The sequence below is a fragment of the Pristiophorus japonicus genome, chromosome 2 (genome assembly GCF_044704955.1).
Source record: "Pristiophorus japonicus isolate sPriJap1 chromosome 2, sPriJap1.hap1, whole genome shotgun sequence".
Classification (NCBI taxonomy): Eukaryota; Metazoa; Chordata; class Chondrichthyes; family Pristiophoridae; genus Pristiophorus; species Pristiophorus japonicus.
In genome coordinates, this window is record NC_091978.1 from 360,265,342 (window position 1) to 360,277,886 (window position 12,545).

Consider the following 12,545-nt stretch of genomic DNA (forward strand, 5'->3'; position numbering starts at 1 on the left):
CGGGTGTGTGCTGTGGAAATGCGAGATGAACGTCTCCCTGCCTTTTTTGGTAGCACTATGTGGTTACCCCACAACAGGCAGTCTGCCTGAATGGACAGCTCGTCCTTTCGCCGCTGGAACAGCTTGATTAGCTCTTGCATTTCAACGGGGATGCTGGCCCAGCTCCCATGCAGTACACAGTATTTTACTAGGGACAGCAGAGGATCTTGGCTGGTCCAAGTCGTAATCTGGTAGGCCGTGACACATGATTTATCATTTTCAAACGCTTCCATGACCATCAACAAGTCTGCGGGCTGCGCCACCATCAACAAGTTTGCAGGCTGCGCCATTTCCACCCCCGTGGTGGGCAATGGTAGCCGACTGAGAGCATCCGCACAGTTCTCGGTGCCTGGCCTGTGGTGGATGGTATAGTTATACGCTGATAGTGCGAGTGCCCACCTTTGTATGCGGGCTGAGGCATTATATTTATCCCCTTGTTTTCAGCGAACAGGGATATGAGGGGCTTGTGATCGGTTTCCAGCTCAAATATGAGGCCAAACAGATACTGATTCATTTTCTTTACTCCGAACACACACGCTGAAGCCTCTTTCTCAATTATGCTGTAGATACTCTCGGCCTTAGACAAGCTCCTGGAGGCATAGGTGACAGGTTGCAACTTCCCCGCAACGTTAGCTTGTTGTAATACACACCCGACTCCGTACGACGACGCATCACATGCAAGCACAAGTCTTTTACACGGGTTATACAATACAAGCAGCTTGTTGGAGCATAAAATGTTTCTGGCTTTCTCAAAAGCAATTACTTGGTTTTTTTCTCCATACCCAGTTCTCACCTTTACGCAATAACACATGTAGGGGCTCTAAGAGGGTGCTTAACCCCGGTAGGAAGTTACCAAAATAGTTGAGGAATCCCAGGAACGACCGCAGCTCCGTGACATTCTGTGGCCTGGGCGCGTTCCTGATAGCCTCTGTCTTGGCGTCTGTGGGCCAAATGCCGTCCGCCGCGATCTTTATCCCCAAAAATTTCACTTCTGTTGCCATGAAGACGCATTTCGACCTCTTCAGCGATCCAGTTGCTGGAGGACCTCCTCCAGGTTTTGTAGGTGCTCGACGATGTTCCAACCCGTGACCAATATGTCGTCTTGAAAAACCACCGTGTGTGGAACCGACTTGAGTAGCCTCTCCATGTTTCTCTGGAAGATCGCTGCAGCCGACAGAATTCCAAACGGTCATCTGTTGTAGATGAACAGTCCCTTGTGCGTGTTGATGCAGGTGAGGCCCTTCAAAGACTCCTCCAGCTCCTGCGTCATGTAGGCCGAAGTCAGGTCAAGCTTGGTGAACGTCTTGCCTCCTACCAGTGTCGCAAATAGGTCGTCTGCCTTATGTAGCGGGTATTGGTTCTGCAGCAAGAAACGACTAATAGTTTCCTTATAATCGCCGCAAATCCTGACCGTGCCATCACTTTTGAGTACTGGAACAATCGGGCTGGCCCACTCGCTGAATTCCACTGGGGAGATGATGCCCTCGCGTTGCAGCCTGTCCAGCTCGATTTCCACTCTCTCCCTCATCATGTGAGGTACCGCTCGCGCCTTGTGGTGAATGGGTCGTGCCTCTGGGACCAAGTGGATCCGCACCTTTGTCCCGGAAAAGTTTCCAATGCCTGGCTCAAAAAGGGAAGGAAATTTGTTGAGAACCTGGGTACATGAGGCCTCACCGACATGTGATAGCGCTCCGATATCATCCCAGTTCCAGCGGATTTTGCCCAGCCAGCTCCTTCCAAGCAGTGTGGGGCCATCGCCCGGGACAATCCAGAGTGGCAGTTTGTGTATCATGCCCTCGTAGGTGACCTTGACCATGGCGCTGCCCAGGACAGTGATGAGCTCTTTGGTGTACGTTCTCAGTTTCGTGTGGATGGGGCTCAGGGCTTGTCTGAGTGCCTTGTTGCACCATAGTCTCTCAAACATCTTTTTACTCATGATGGATTGGTTAGCGCCAGTGTCCAGTTCCATGGCTACGGGTAAGCCATTCAATTTTACGTTTAGCATTATAGGTGGACATTTCGTCAAAAATGTGTGCACCCCATGTACTTCAGCATCTGCCTCCTCTCTCTGAGGCTCAAAATTGCTTTGATCCACCATGGACCGATCTTCCTCTACCACGTGGTGGTTATCAGGTTTTGCAGCTCGTTTGCAAGCTCGTTGGAGGTGCTCCGTTGTTCCACAGCTCTTGCAATCATACCCTTTGAAGCGGCATGAATAGGCTGAATGGAAGCCTCCACAACGCCAACAAGGTGTGAATTGCCTTGCATTCATCCTTTGTTGGGGACTCTGAGTCATCTGGGTCACAGGCCTGCTGCCAGTTGCAGACTCGTGGTTTCTGCCCTGTACATTTCTGCTTGCAAACACAGTTCCAGTTAATTTATGAACATTGCTGCCATTTGTGTGCTGAGATTTGTTTGGTGTTATCACTGGTGGACATAAACGCCTGTGCTATCGCAATGGCTTTACTGAGGGTCTCTACAGTCAAAAGTTTTCGTAGGATGGTCTCGTGGCCAATGCCCAGTACAAAAAAGTCTCTGAGCATTTGTTCTAGGTAGCCATCAAACTCACATTGTCCTGCAAGTCGCCTTAGCTCGGCGACGTAGCTCGCCGCTTCCTGACCTTCACATCGCTGGCACTTGTAGAACCGATACCTCGCCATCAGCACCCTCTCCCTCGGGTTAAGATGCTCCCAGACCAGTGTACACAGCTCCTCATACAACTTATCTCTGAGTTTCACCAGAGCCAGAAGATTCTTCATGAGGTTGTAGGTCGGTGCCCCGCAGACCGTGAGGAGGACCGCTCTCCTTTTTGCAGCGCTTCCTTCTCCGTCCAGCTCGTTGGCTACAAAGTACTGGTCTAGCCGTTCGACATTGGCTTCCCAGTCCTCACCCTCCGAGAACTTCTCCAGGATGCCCACAGTTTACTGCATCTTTGCGTTGGATTCGTATACTCGTCATCAGTTGTTGTGTTCCTAACACAGATGAGACTGCACACAGGGACCGTGACCTCAGTCTTTATTAAGACACTCCAGAGTGAGGAACAGGCCTTCGGGGCCGGCTTATATACAGTGCTCGCAAGGGATGCTGGGATCCCTTGGGACTTCAGGGGATGCGCTCCCTGGTGTGCATGCTTTACAGATACACAACAGTCTGGAGCACTGCAGACCTGCATGGTTCAGGTCTCCGGTTACAGAGTTTGCCACGGAAGGTTGACTTGCTTCAAGTTCTCCATTGCGAGGTGTGTCATTTGTATAGCCATGTTGACCCCCAAAGTGACCTCACTCACTTCCCTGCCTCTTAAACCTGCAAGTGATGGATGAGGGAGAAAAAAAATAATATTTGATAAAGTCACCGACACAACAACACTCCAAACTGCTTGATTGTGTGAAGCTAAGGCGAAATACTGTGGACGCTGGCAATCTGAAATATAAAGTGAGAAGTCTGGAAACATTCACCTGTCGGGCAGGACCTGTGGTGAGTGAAAGAAGAGTTAACTTTTCAGACCTTTCGTCAGAACCACCAAAAGTTAGAGATGTAACCGGGTTTAAGCAAGTGCAGAGGCCGGGAAAGGGGGAAGGGATGAAGGAACACAAGGGAAGGTCTGTGATGGGGTGGGAGGCAGGGGAGATTAAATGACAAAAGGGATGATGGTGCGAGGCAAAAGAGACAAGAAAGAAAAGAAAGACTTGGATTTTATGTAGCGCCTTTCACGACCACCGGACGTCTCAAAGCACTTTGCAGCCAATGAAGTATTTTTGGAGTGTAGTCACTGTTGTAAAATAGGAAACGTGGCAGCCAATTTGAGCATAGCAAGCTCCCACAATCAGCAATATGATAATGACCCGATCATCTGTTTTTATTCTGTTGATTGAGGGATAAATATTGGCCAGGACACCGGGGATAACTCCCTCTGCTCTTTTTCAAAATAGTGCCATGGGATCTTTTATGTCCACTTGAGAAAGCAGACGGGGCCTCAGTTTAATGTCTCATCCGAAAGCACTGCACTGGGAGTGTCAGACTGGATTTTTTTGTGCTCCAGTCCCTGGAGTGGGACTTGAACCCACAACCGTCTGACTCAGAGGCAAGGGTGCCACCCAGAGCTACAGCTGACACTGGCACGGTGTAGTAGTAATCAAAGAAACGAAATATGAGTGCAGAGGAGCTGTAAATGGCATCTACCGAACCAGCATCTCCTAGAATCATAGACATTTACAGCACAGACGGAGGCCATTCGGCCCATCGTAGCCATGCTGGCCGACAAAGAGCAGTCTAATCCCACTTTCCAGCTCTTGGTCTGCAGCCTTGTAGGTTACCTGCAGTACGAAAAAATGGGAGGTAGCTATGATCTGAAATTGTTGAACTCGATGTTGAATCCAGAAGGCTGTAAAATGCCAGCATTATGTGAAGCACTTGAGTTCTGCTGGCAATGTGCTATATAAATGTAGGTATAGGTGTGGATATCTGTGCACAAATCGTTGAAGGTGGCAGGGCAAGTTGAGAAAGCGGTTGAAAAATCTTTTGGGATCCTGGGCTTCATAAATAGAGGCATAAGAGTACAAAGGCAAGGAGGTTATGATGGACCTTTAATAAAACGCTGGTTCGGCCCCAACTGGAGTATTGTGTCCAATTCTGGGCGCCGCACTTTAGGAAGGATGTGAAGGCCTTAGCGAGGGCGCAGAAAAGATTCACGAGAATGATTCCAGGGATGAGGGACTTAATGTGGATAGACTGGAGAAGCTGGGGTTGTTCTCGTTGGAGCAGAGCAGGTTCAGAGGAGATTCGATAGAGGTGATCAAAATCATGAGGGATCCTAGAGTAGGTAAAGAAAAACTGTTCCCATTGGTGGAAGGGTCGAGAACCAGAGGACACAGATGTAAGGTGATTGGCAAGAGAACCAAAGGCGACTTGAGGAAAAACGTTTTCATGCAACGAATGGTTAGGATCTGGAATGCAGTGGCTGAAAGGAAGGTGGAGCCAGATTCAATCGTGGCTTTGAAAACTGAATTGGATAAGTATCTGAAGGGAAAAAAATGTGCCGGGCTACGGGGAAAGGGCGGGCGAGTGGGACTAGCTGAAGTGCTCTTGCAGAGAGCCAGCACCGGCTCGACGGGCCGAATGGCCTCCTTCCGTGCTGTAACCGTTCTATGATTCTATGAACATACACATTAAAAAAGTGGTCCATGGTGAAAAATAGGGGGCAGTCCAGTGATGTGGACATTATTTTAATGCTATAGAGCATTGTTTTCTTCTTGAAGGCCGAGGAAGAAGCTGCGCACAGCACTTTATTGCATATTTCAAATGTTGCTTCTAATTGGAGTTAGTTGTTCCAAAGGAATTATTCATGCTAAATTAATTTTTCACAGGCCTCAAAATTGCTGTGAAGTGAATTATGAGGGAACTAGAGTAGTCAAGCTCTGGAGCGAGCAGTGACTCATGCATGATGAGCCAAAATAAACTGTCTGCTGTGCTTAACGTTTCTGTAACTCGACACAGGCTCAAATGGAAAACCGCTTAGTAAAGCCGCGTTACCGAGACACACTGTGAACTGTTGGACTCAGGAGGGATGGGATGGAATGCAGGGGTCAAACTTAGTGGAGAATAGAGACCGCTTCTGATTTTATGTGGTACATATTGGGGTCGGGTAGGCTCTTGCACAACTTTCTGCACACACATGTTAACTATGGGACTGGCAAAGGCTCACCGATAGTTTCAAAGAGGCTGACTCCGCATATGACATGTGAAAACATGTGGTTACACTGGAAGTGCAGCGGACTGTGGGCTTCACTGGCGTGGGGCCCGGTGTCCCACAACCAACATCACTAAAACAACCGATTATCTGGTCATTATGGGATCTCACGGTGTGCAAATGGGCCACATTACAACAGTGACTGCACTTCAAAAGTACTTCATTGGCTGTAAAGCACTTTAAGACGTCCTGAGGTTGTGAAAGTCTTTATTTTCTTTGGGTTTTTTAAAAACTTTTTTTTTCTTTTTTTCTTTTTTACTTTCTTTCTCTCTTTCTTTCTTTCTTTCTCTCTCACTTCTATCTTTCTTTCTTTCTCTTCTTTCTCTCTCTCTTCTGTCTCTCTTTCTCTCCTTTCTCTCTTTCTCTTTTTTCTCTCTTTCTCTCTCTCTCTTTCTTTCTCTTTCTTTCTCTCTCTTTCTCTCTTAACATAGAAACATAGAAAATAGGTGCAGGAGTAGGCCATTCGGCCCTTCTAGCCTGCACCGCCATTCAATGAGTTCATGGCTGAACATGCAACTTCAGTACCCCATTCCTGCTTTCTCACCATACCCCTTGATCCCCCTAGTAGTAAGGACTCCATCTAACTCCTTTTTGAATATATTTAGTGAATTGGCCTCAACTACTTTCTGTGGTAGAGAATTCCACAGGTTCACCATTCTCTGGGTGAAGAAGTTTCTCCTCATCTAGGTCCTAAATGGCTTATCCCTTATCCTTAGACTGTGACCTCTGGTTCTGGACTTCCCCAACATTAATAAGAACATAAGAATTAGGAACAGGAGTGGGCCATCTAGCCCCTCGAGCCTGCTCCGCCACCCAACAAGATCACGGCTGATTTGGCCGTGGACTCAGCTCCACTTGACTGCCCTTACTCTTTCTCTCTCTTTCTCTTTCTTTTTCTCTTTCTTTCTCTCTTTCTTTCTTTCTCTCCTTCTCTCCTTCTCTCCTTCTCTCCTTCTCTCCTTTTCTCTTTCCAACTGAGTGCATCGATACTCTGGGCCTGGCCGAACCGAGGTGCATTGCGGACATGTTCGGGGATGAGGTGGGAAATTTCAATCCTGCTCTGACGCTTGCCAGCTGATGTTTGGGTGTCAAATACTGAGGGGGCAGCATGTATGTTTCTATCAGCTGGTTCTGGTGCAGCATTGTAAGAGATGTGCCCAGCTACCCCTTCAGTCAGAGGATGTGGGTTTACAATGGAGGTGGATAGGGGTAGGGAATTAAATATAAATGTAAAACTAAGCAAACAGTAATAACAAAGAGAGAATCCAACAATGCATTGAGCACTTTCCGCAAAATGTAGTTCCCCATTTTTACATTCCAGGTCTGTTTCCTGTTTGATTGAGTTCCAGATAGATGGCAAGGTGTGTTTGCTCCCCTTCGGATATAAAGCAATCGCTGACAGTATCAAAGAGAAAATCAATATTGCATTTTTTAAAGGGTGCTCCCTGTTGGTAACAGAGCAGTTTGCTGCTGAGCTGTTCGAACGAATGAGGCTTGTTAGAAGGTTGTGAATCTGTGGAATTCGCTGCTTCAGAGAGCTGTGGAAGCTGGGACATTAAATAAATTTAAGACAGAAATAGACAGTTTCTTAAACGATAAGGGGATAAGGGGTTATGGGCAGCGGGCGGGGAAGTGGAGCTGAGTCCATGATCAGATCAGCCATGATCTTATTGAATGGCGGAGCAGGCTCGAGGGGCCTTATGGCCTACTCCTGCTCCTATTTCTTATGTTCTTATCTACTTTTATGATAAGATGTCGGTGGTGTTGAAGATACTTTTTTTTATTAACAAAAGACTCGTGGCTGTTAAGGAACTATGGGCCAAGAACCCGGCAACAGAAAAGAAGCAATTTTTTTTTTGTTAAGGCAGTACTTTGTAGGCTAGAAATTGCGCGGCGCCCCGTTTGGGGCGTTAACTTTTCAGGGAGCGCCAAGCGGAAAAGATTTTTTGCTCCCGGGAGCTTAGCATTCCAAGAGAGAAGTGGAGCGCTAAATCAAGCGCTGAGCAATGTTCGGTGCAGCGCTGCCGTCTTTAGAGGCTCCTTCCCTCGCTTAAAGGGAAGGGCCAATGTTGGTTTGATTCAATCTTCATCCTATCTCTGTGGGGCCATGGGACCTGCGCTAGGTGCATAACAACCCCGAGCTCTCTGCGGGAGTGCAGGGCTGAGGAATCACGGGGTCCAAAAAAAGCAAAAAGCACCAGACTGGGGAGATTGATAAATTTTGCCCGAGCTGACCACCACTGCCTTTAAATAGCGCTCCCCACGCGGCCAGCCGAGGTGACAACGCCTCCTGTAGCTGCCGTCTTTGACGCCCGGTGATGCTGCGGGGTGGTGGGGTGGGGTGGTGCGGGAGCGAATATCGCATGTGGGGCGGTAACACGGCGCTGCGCGCCAGATGATGTCATGATCTACGGGGCGCTACAGAGCAAGGCGACAAGTGTAAGTGCCAGTGCAAAACCGCCAGGGAGGTTCGTGGGCGCTAGTGAGTTCGCCGGTAACCCCTCAGCGACCCGGTACCCACCCCCGCAGGCGCTAATGGGAGGGGCAAAGCCGGCCAATTTCTCCCCCCTATAATTTTCCAGGAGTGACGAGTTTAATTCTTTTGATCGTTTTGGGGTATTGTTCCTTGTGTGAAAGTGAGACTAGATGGGAAGTGGGACTAAGTGGAGCTGAGTCCACGGCCAGATCAGCCATGATCTTTTTGAATGGCGGAGCAGGCTCGAGGGGCTAGATGGCCTACTCCTGTTCCTAATTCTTATGTTCTTATGTTCTCAATGGAGTGAGAATGTGTCAAGAGATGATTGCAGAATGGGTGGTCGGTCTTTCCTTCTCCAACCTCGGCCTCTTGTGTAACCCCCACTTCCATCGCCCCACCAATGGCAGCTGTGCCTTCAGCTGCCTAATCCCCAAGCTCTGGAATTCCCTCCCTAAAGCTCTCCGCATCTCTACCTCGTTCTCCTCCTTTTAAGAGGCTCCTCAAAACTTACATGCCTGACCAAGGTTTTGGTTGCTTGTTCAAATATCTCCTTCTTTGGCTCGGTTTCTGATTATTTTATGACGCTCCTGTGAAGCACCTTGGGACTTTTTTCACTACATTATAGGCGCTACATAAGTGAAAGTTGCTGTTGAAATTGGGGGATTTGCGACAATGGAAAAGGGAGTTTTTTTTAAACAAAAAAGAAGAACCAGGTACTGCTATGGTGCTTTTTGTTTGTTTCAGTGTTTCAAAAGAGCGGCTTATTGTATCACAACTCAACCCAGTTGGTGAATTGGAATCGTTTGCTTGTTAATCCAATTCCATGCGAAGTATTGTAAATCATGCGAAGATGCGATTGGGAGGATTAGTGTAAGGAGGGAGGAGAGGACCTGCTTTGACTTTGTTCCTTACCCCTCCAGCAATGTATTGTGGTTAGTGTAACGTATGCTCACAGGTTTGTAGAGCTGTTGAGGAGACCGTGTTCCATGTTTTTATAGAATGTGTGAGGTTACAGCCCCTCTTCCATTGTTTGAAGGGGCTGCTCCTCGATTTCTGGTTGCACTTCAGTCCCATGTTCCTGATCTTTGGGCACCCTGTGCGGAGGGGAGCGGGCAGGTCGGAAGGCCTCCTCGTAGGACTGCTCCTGGGTCTGGCCAAGGTGGTCATCAGCCGGTCCAGGCAGCGGGCGGTCGAGGGAGTCGTTCAGCCCGACTGCCTGCCTGTCTTCCGTGGCTACGTTTGCACCAGGGTGTCCCTGGAGACGGAGTATGCGGTGTGTACTGGTACGCGCGGCCTTCGCGAGAGCTGGGCACCGGAGGGATTGGAGTGCATCATCACTCCCGTATACTGAATTTGAATTTGATTTGTTGGGTTTTCTAGTTGTTATACCCCATTAACAAGGAGGGGTGGGTGGGTGGGGGCACTTGGTTAATAGTATCATTTAAAATAGTTGTAGAGCTGTTGCATTGTGAGTGGCTTAGCCTGTCACGTGATGCTCGCAAGACTCAATAAAACCCCAGCTAAATTGGGTCTAGGTCGTCCACGATGAGGTATGTAGTTGTGAGCCTAGTGGATGAACTGGTAATGTCTAGTGTGATTGTTGAACCTTTGTTAATAAACCAACTTGTTCTTGATAACAATGTGTTGCTAAGCAAGAAAGAACCCATGAAGCAAAATCCCGCTTTGTTATGTACTTACAAACTAAATGAGAAGGTTTCTGTATTCAGCATTTGATAAAGTTGAGTGAAAAAGATCTGGTGCAGCGAGCGTTTTGCCATCTTTCAGATGAAACGTCAAACCAAGGCCATGTTTGCTCTCTCAGCTGGGTGCAAAAGATTTCACGGCACTATTCAGAGACCAGCAAGGGAATTCTCCCCAGTGTCTTGGCCAATATTTATCACTCAACCAACACCTTAAAAAAAAAACAGATGATCTTGTCCTTATCTCATTGCTGTTTGTGGGAGCTTGCTGTGTGTAAATTGGCTGCCGTGTTTCCCTACACCACAACAGCGACTACACTTCAAAAGTATTATGTTAGCTGCAAAACTCTTTGGGACATCCTGAGGTCATGTAAAGCTCTGTATAAGTGCGAGTTCTTTCTATCTTTCATCTTTTAATAAACTACAGTTGAAACCGTTTTTAAAATTGTCATGTATCCAGACATGTTTACTGCTTGTACTATTACAGATGATGTGCCACCAGAGGGCACTGCAGTGGGAGACTTGTAGGTTACCTGTACAGGTGTGCCAGGCCGAGTATAAAAGGCAGGCCACCAGGTGTGATCCTCACTCTGGAGTTATATTAAATGGACTAAGGTCACTACAGTTCAAGTGCAATACATTGCCTCGTGGAGTCATTATCAGAGCATCCAAAGGCACAACAAAAATAGTGTATAAGAATGAGACTCCATTTCAGCTCAGAAGTTTGTGAACAGTTTGACAGCATCGTTTCAGGACATAAAGTGTGCAACTCCCGAGGACAATGTTACAACAATAACTTGCATTTATACGGTGGCGTTAATGTAGTAAGACATCCCAAGGCACTTCTGAAGAGCATTGTCAAAGAAAATTTGACACCAAATCACATAAGAATATATCAGGACAGGTGGGCAAAAGCTTGGACAAAGGTTTTAAGGAGCGTCTTAAAGGAGGAGAGAGAGGTGGAGAGTTTTAGGGAGGCTTAGGACAGCGGAAGGCACGGCTGCCAATGGAGGAGGGCAGAGATTTTGGAGGGTTGTAGATTTGGAGGAGGTTACAGAGATAGGGAAGGGAGCGAGGCCATACAGGGAGTGAAAACAAGGTATGGAATTTTAAATTGGAACGTTGCCGGACTGGGAGCCAGTGTCGGTCAGCGAGCGCAGGTGTGATGGGTAAACGGGACTTGGTGTGCGGTAGGATTACTTTAAGTTTATGCCAGGTGGAGGCCGGCCAGGAGAGCCAGGGATCTAGAGGTCACAAAGGCATGGATGAGGGTTTCGGTAGCAGATGAGCTGCGGCAGGGGTGGGGTCAGGCGATGTTACAGTTGTGGAAGTGGGTGGTCTTGAAGATGAAGCCGCTATGTGGTCGGAAGCTCATCTCGGGGTCAAACATGACACCTAGGTTGCGAACGGTCTGGTTCAGCGGCCAGGGAGAGAGATGGAGTTTGCACATGGAATTGTCTTTTCACAGCCTGATCCCCAAAAGCTCCCAGAGTTTGGACTTTCTCTCCACCAAAATTGTATCTCACTCTGCATCATCTAACTTTTCTCTTTCTCCCCCCCTTTCCCTCTCTGTTTCCAGGAGAATCGCTAAAACCATGACCTCGAAAGTGCAGTTGTTCTGTTGGGGTCATTCCAATCTGGGGCAGCTGGGGCTGGGTGATGTCCACGAGAATATAGTCGCCCAGCCAAGGACTTCTTCCTTCTTCAGCAGTAAAACTGTGCGGGAAGTGGCCTGCGGGAGATACCACACGGCTTTCGTTCTACAAGACGGAAGTGTCTACACGTGTGGCTCAAACATCTGGGGACAGCTCGGCCACGAGAAAGCGGGATACAGTCCAGGTAATGACTACGGAAGTGCGCGCGCAATGGTGTCGGCCTCCACACTGCGTTGTCTCGGTCTGCCTTCAGAAATCAGACGGGGACAGTTATTCAACGCTGGTGGTTTTGTGAAAATGCATCCGTTTGGTTACGACGTGCCTCGGGGTGAAGACTAGTGAGAAATGGAGCTCCAGAAATAATCATTTTTCTCTGGGCTAGTTGGCATAATCGGAGCGTCTCATTGAACAGCTATTTAAACGCCTTGGGGCGTTTTACAAAGTTAATTTTATTTATATAGCACCTTTGTTGTTATTTGCCCATTTGACACCCATGAAAACAGTGCTTGATTGCCTAACCCTGCTTTTTAAAACCCTCCATGGCCTCGCCGCTCCCTATCTTTGTATCTTCTCAAGCCCCACAGCCCTCTGAGATGAGGGGGCTGACTTATGAGGAAAGGTTGAGTAGGTTGGGCCTCTACTCATTGGACTTCAGAAGAATGGGCCCAAGTTTCGGGCCACGCCTAAAACGGCGCAGCCCGGACCTGGACGCCCGTTTTTCGCACCACAAAGTGTGCCTAAAAAAAACATACCTATTCTCCGGCTCCATGCTGGTCCTCTGGAGCTGGGCACGGTGCAGCACGAGCTGTGGGGGGCGGAGCTAGGTCCCTGCGCTAAAAACAGTGCCGGGACCTCTGCATAGGCGCCGAAGCACGCAGCCCCTAGCCCTGGCCGAATGGCCTCACTGGGGCTGCGTGCATAAGGCTCCT

At 48.4% G+C, this 12,545-nt stretch overlaps 1 protein-coding gene across 2 annotated transcripts in view; it reads left to right on the forward strand.

The window, feature by feature from the left end:
• The window catches only part of LOC139250209 (probable E3 ubiquitin-protein ligase HERC3), a 116,182-nt gene that overhangs the window by 15,247 nt on the left and 88,390 nt on the right, over positions 1 to 12,545 (forward strand). For both annotated transcript variants that reach the window (XM_070872712.1, XM_070872707.1), the window contains exon 2: positions 11,541 to 11,800. In XM_070872712.1, coding sequence (XP_070728813.1) covers positions 11,557 to 11,800 — 244 coding nt within the window. In that variant the 5' untranslated portion in view covers positions 11,541 to 11,556. The remainder of the gene's footprint in view (positions 1 to 11,540; positions 11,801 to 12,545) is intronic.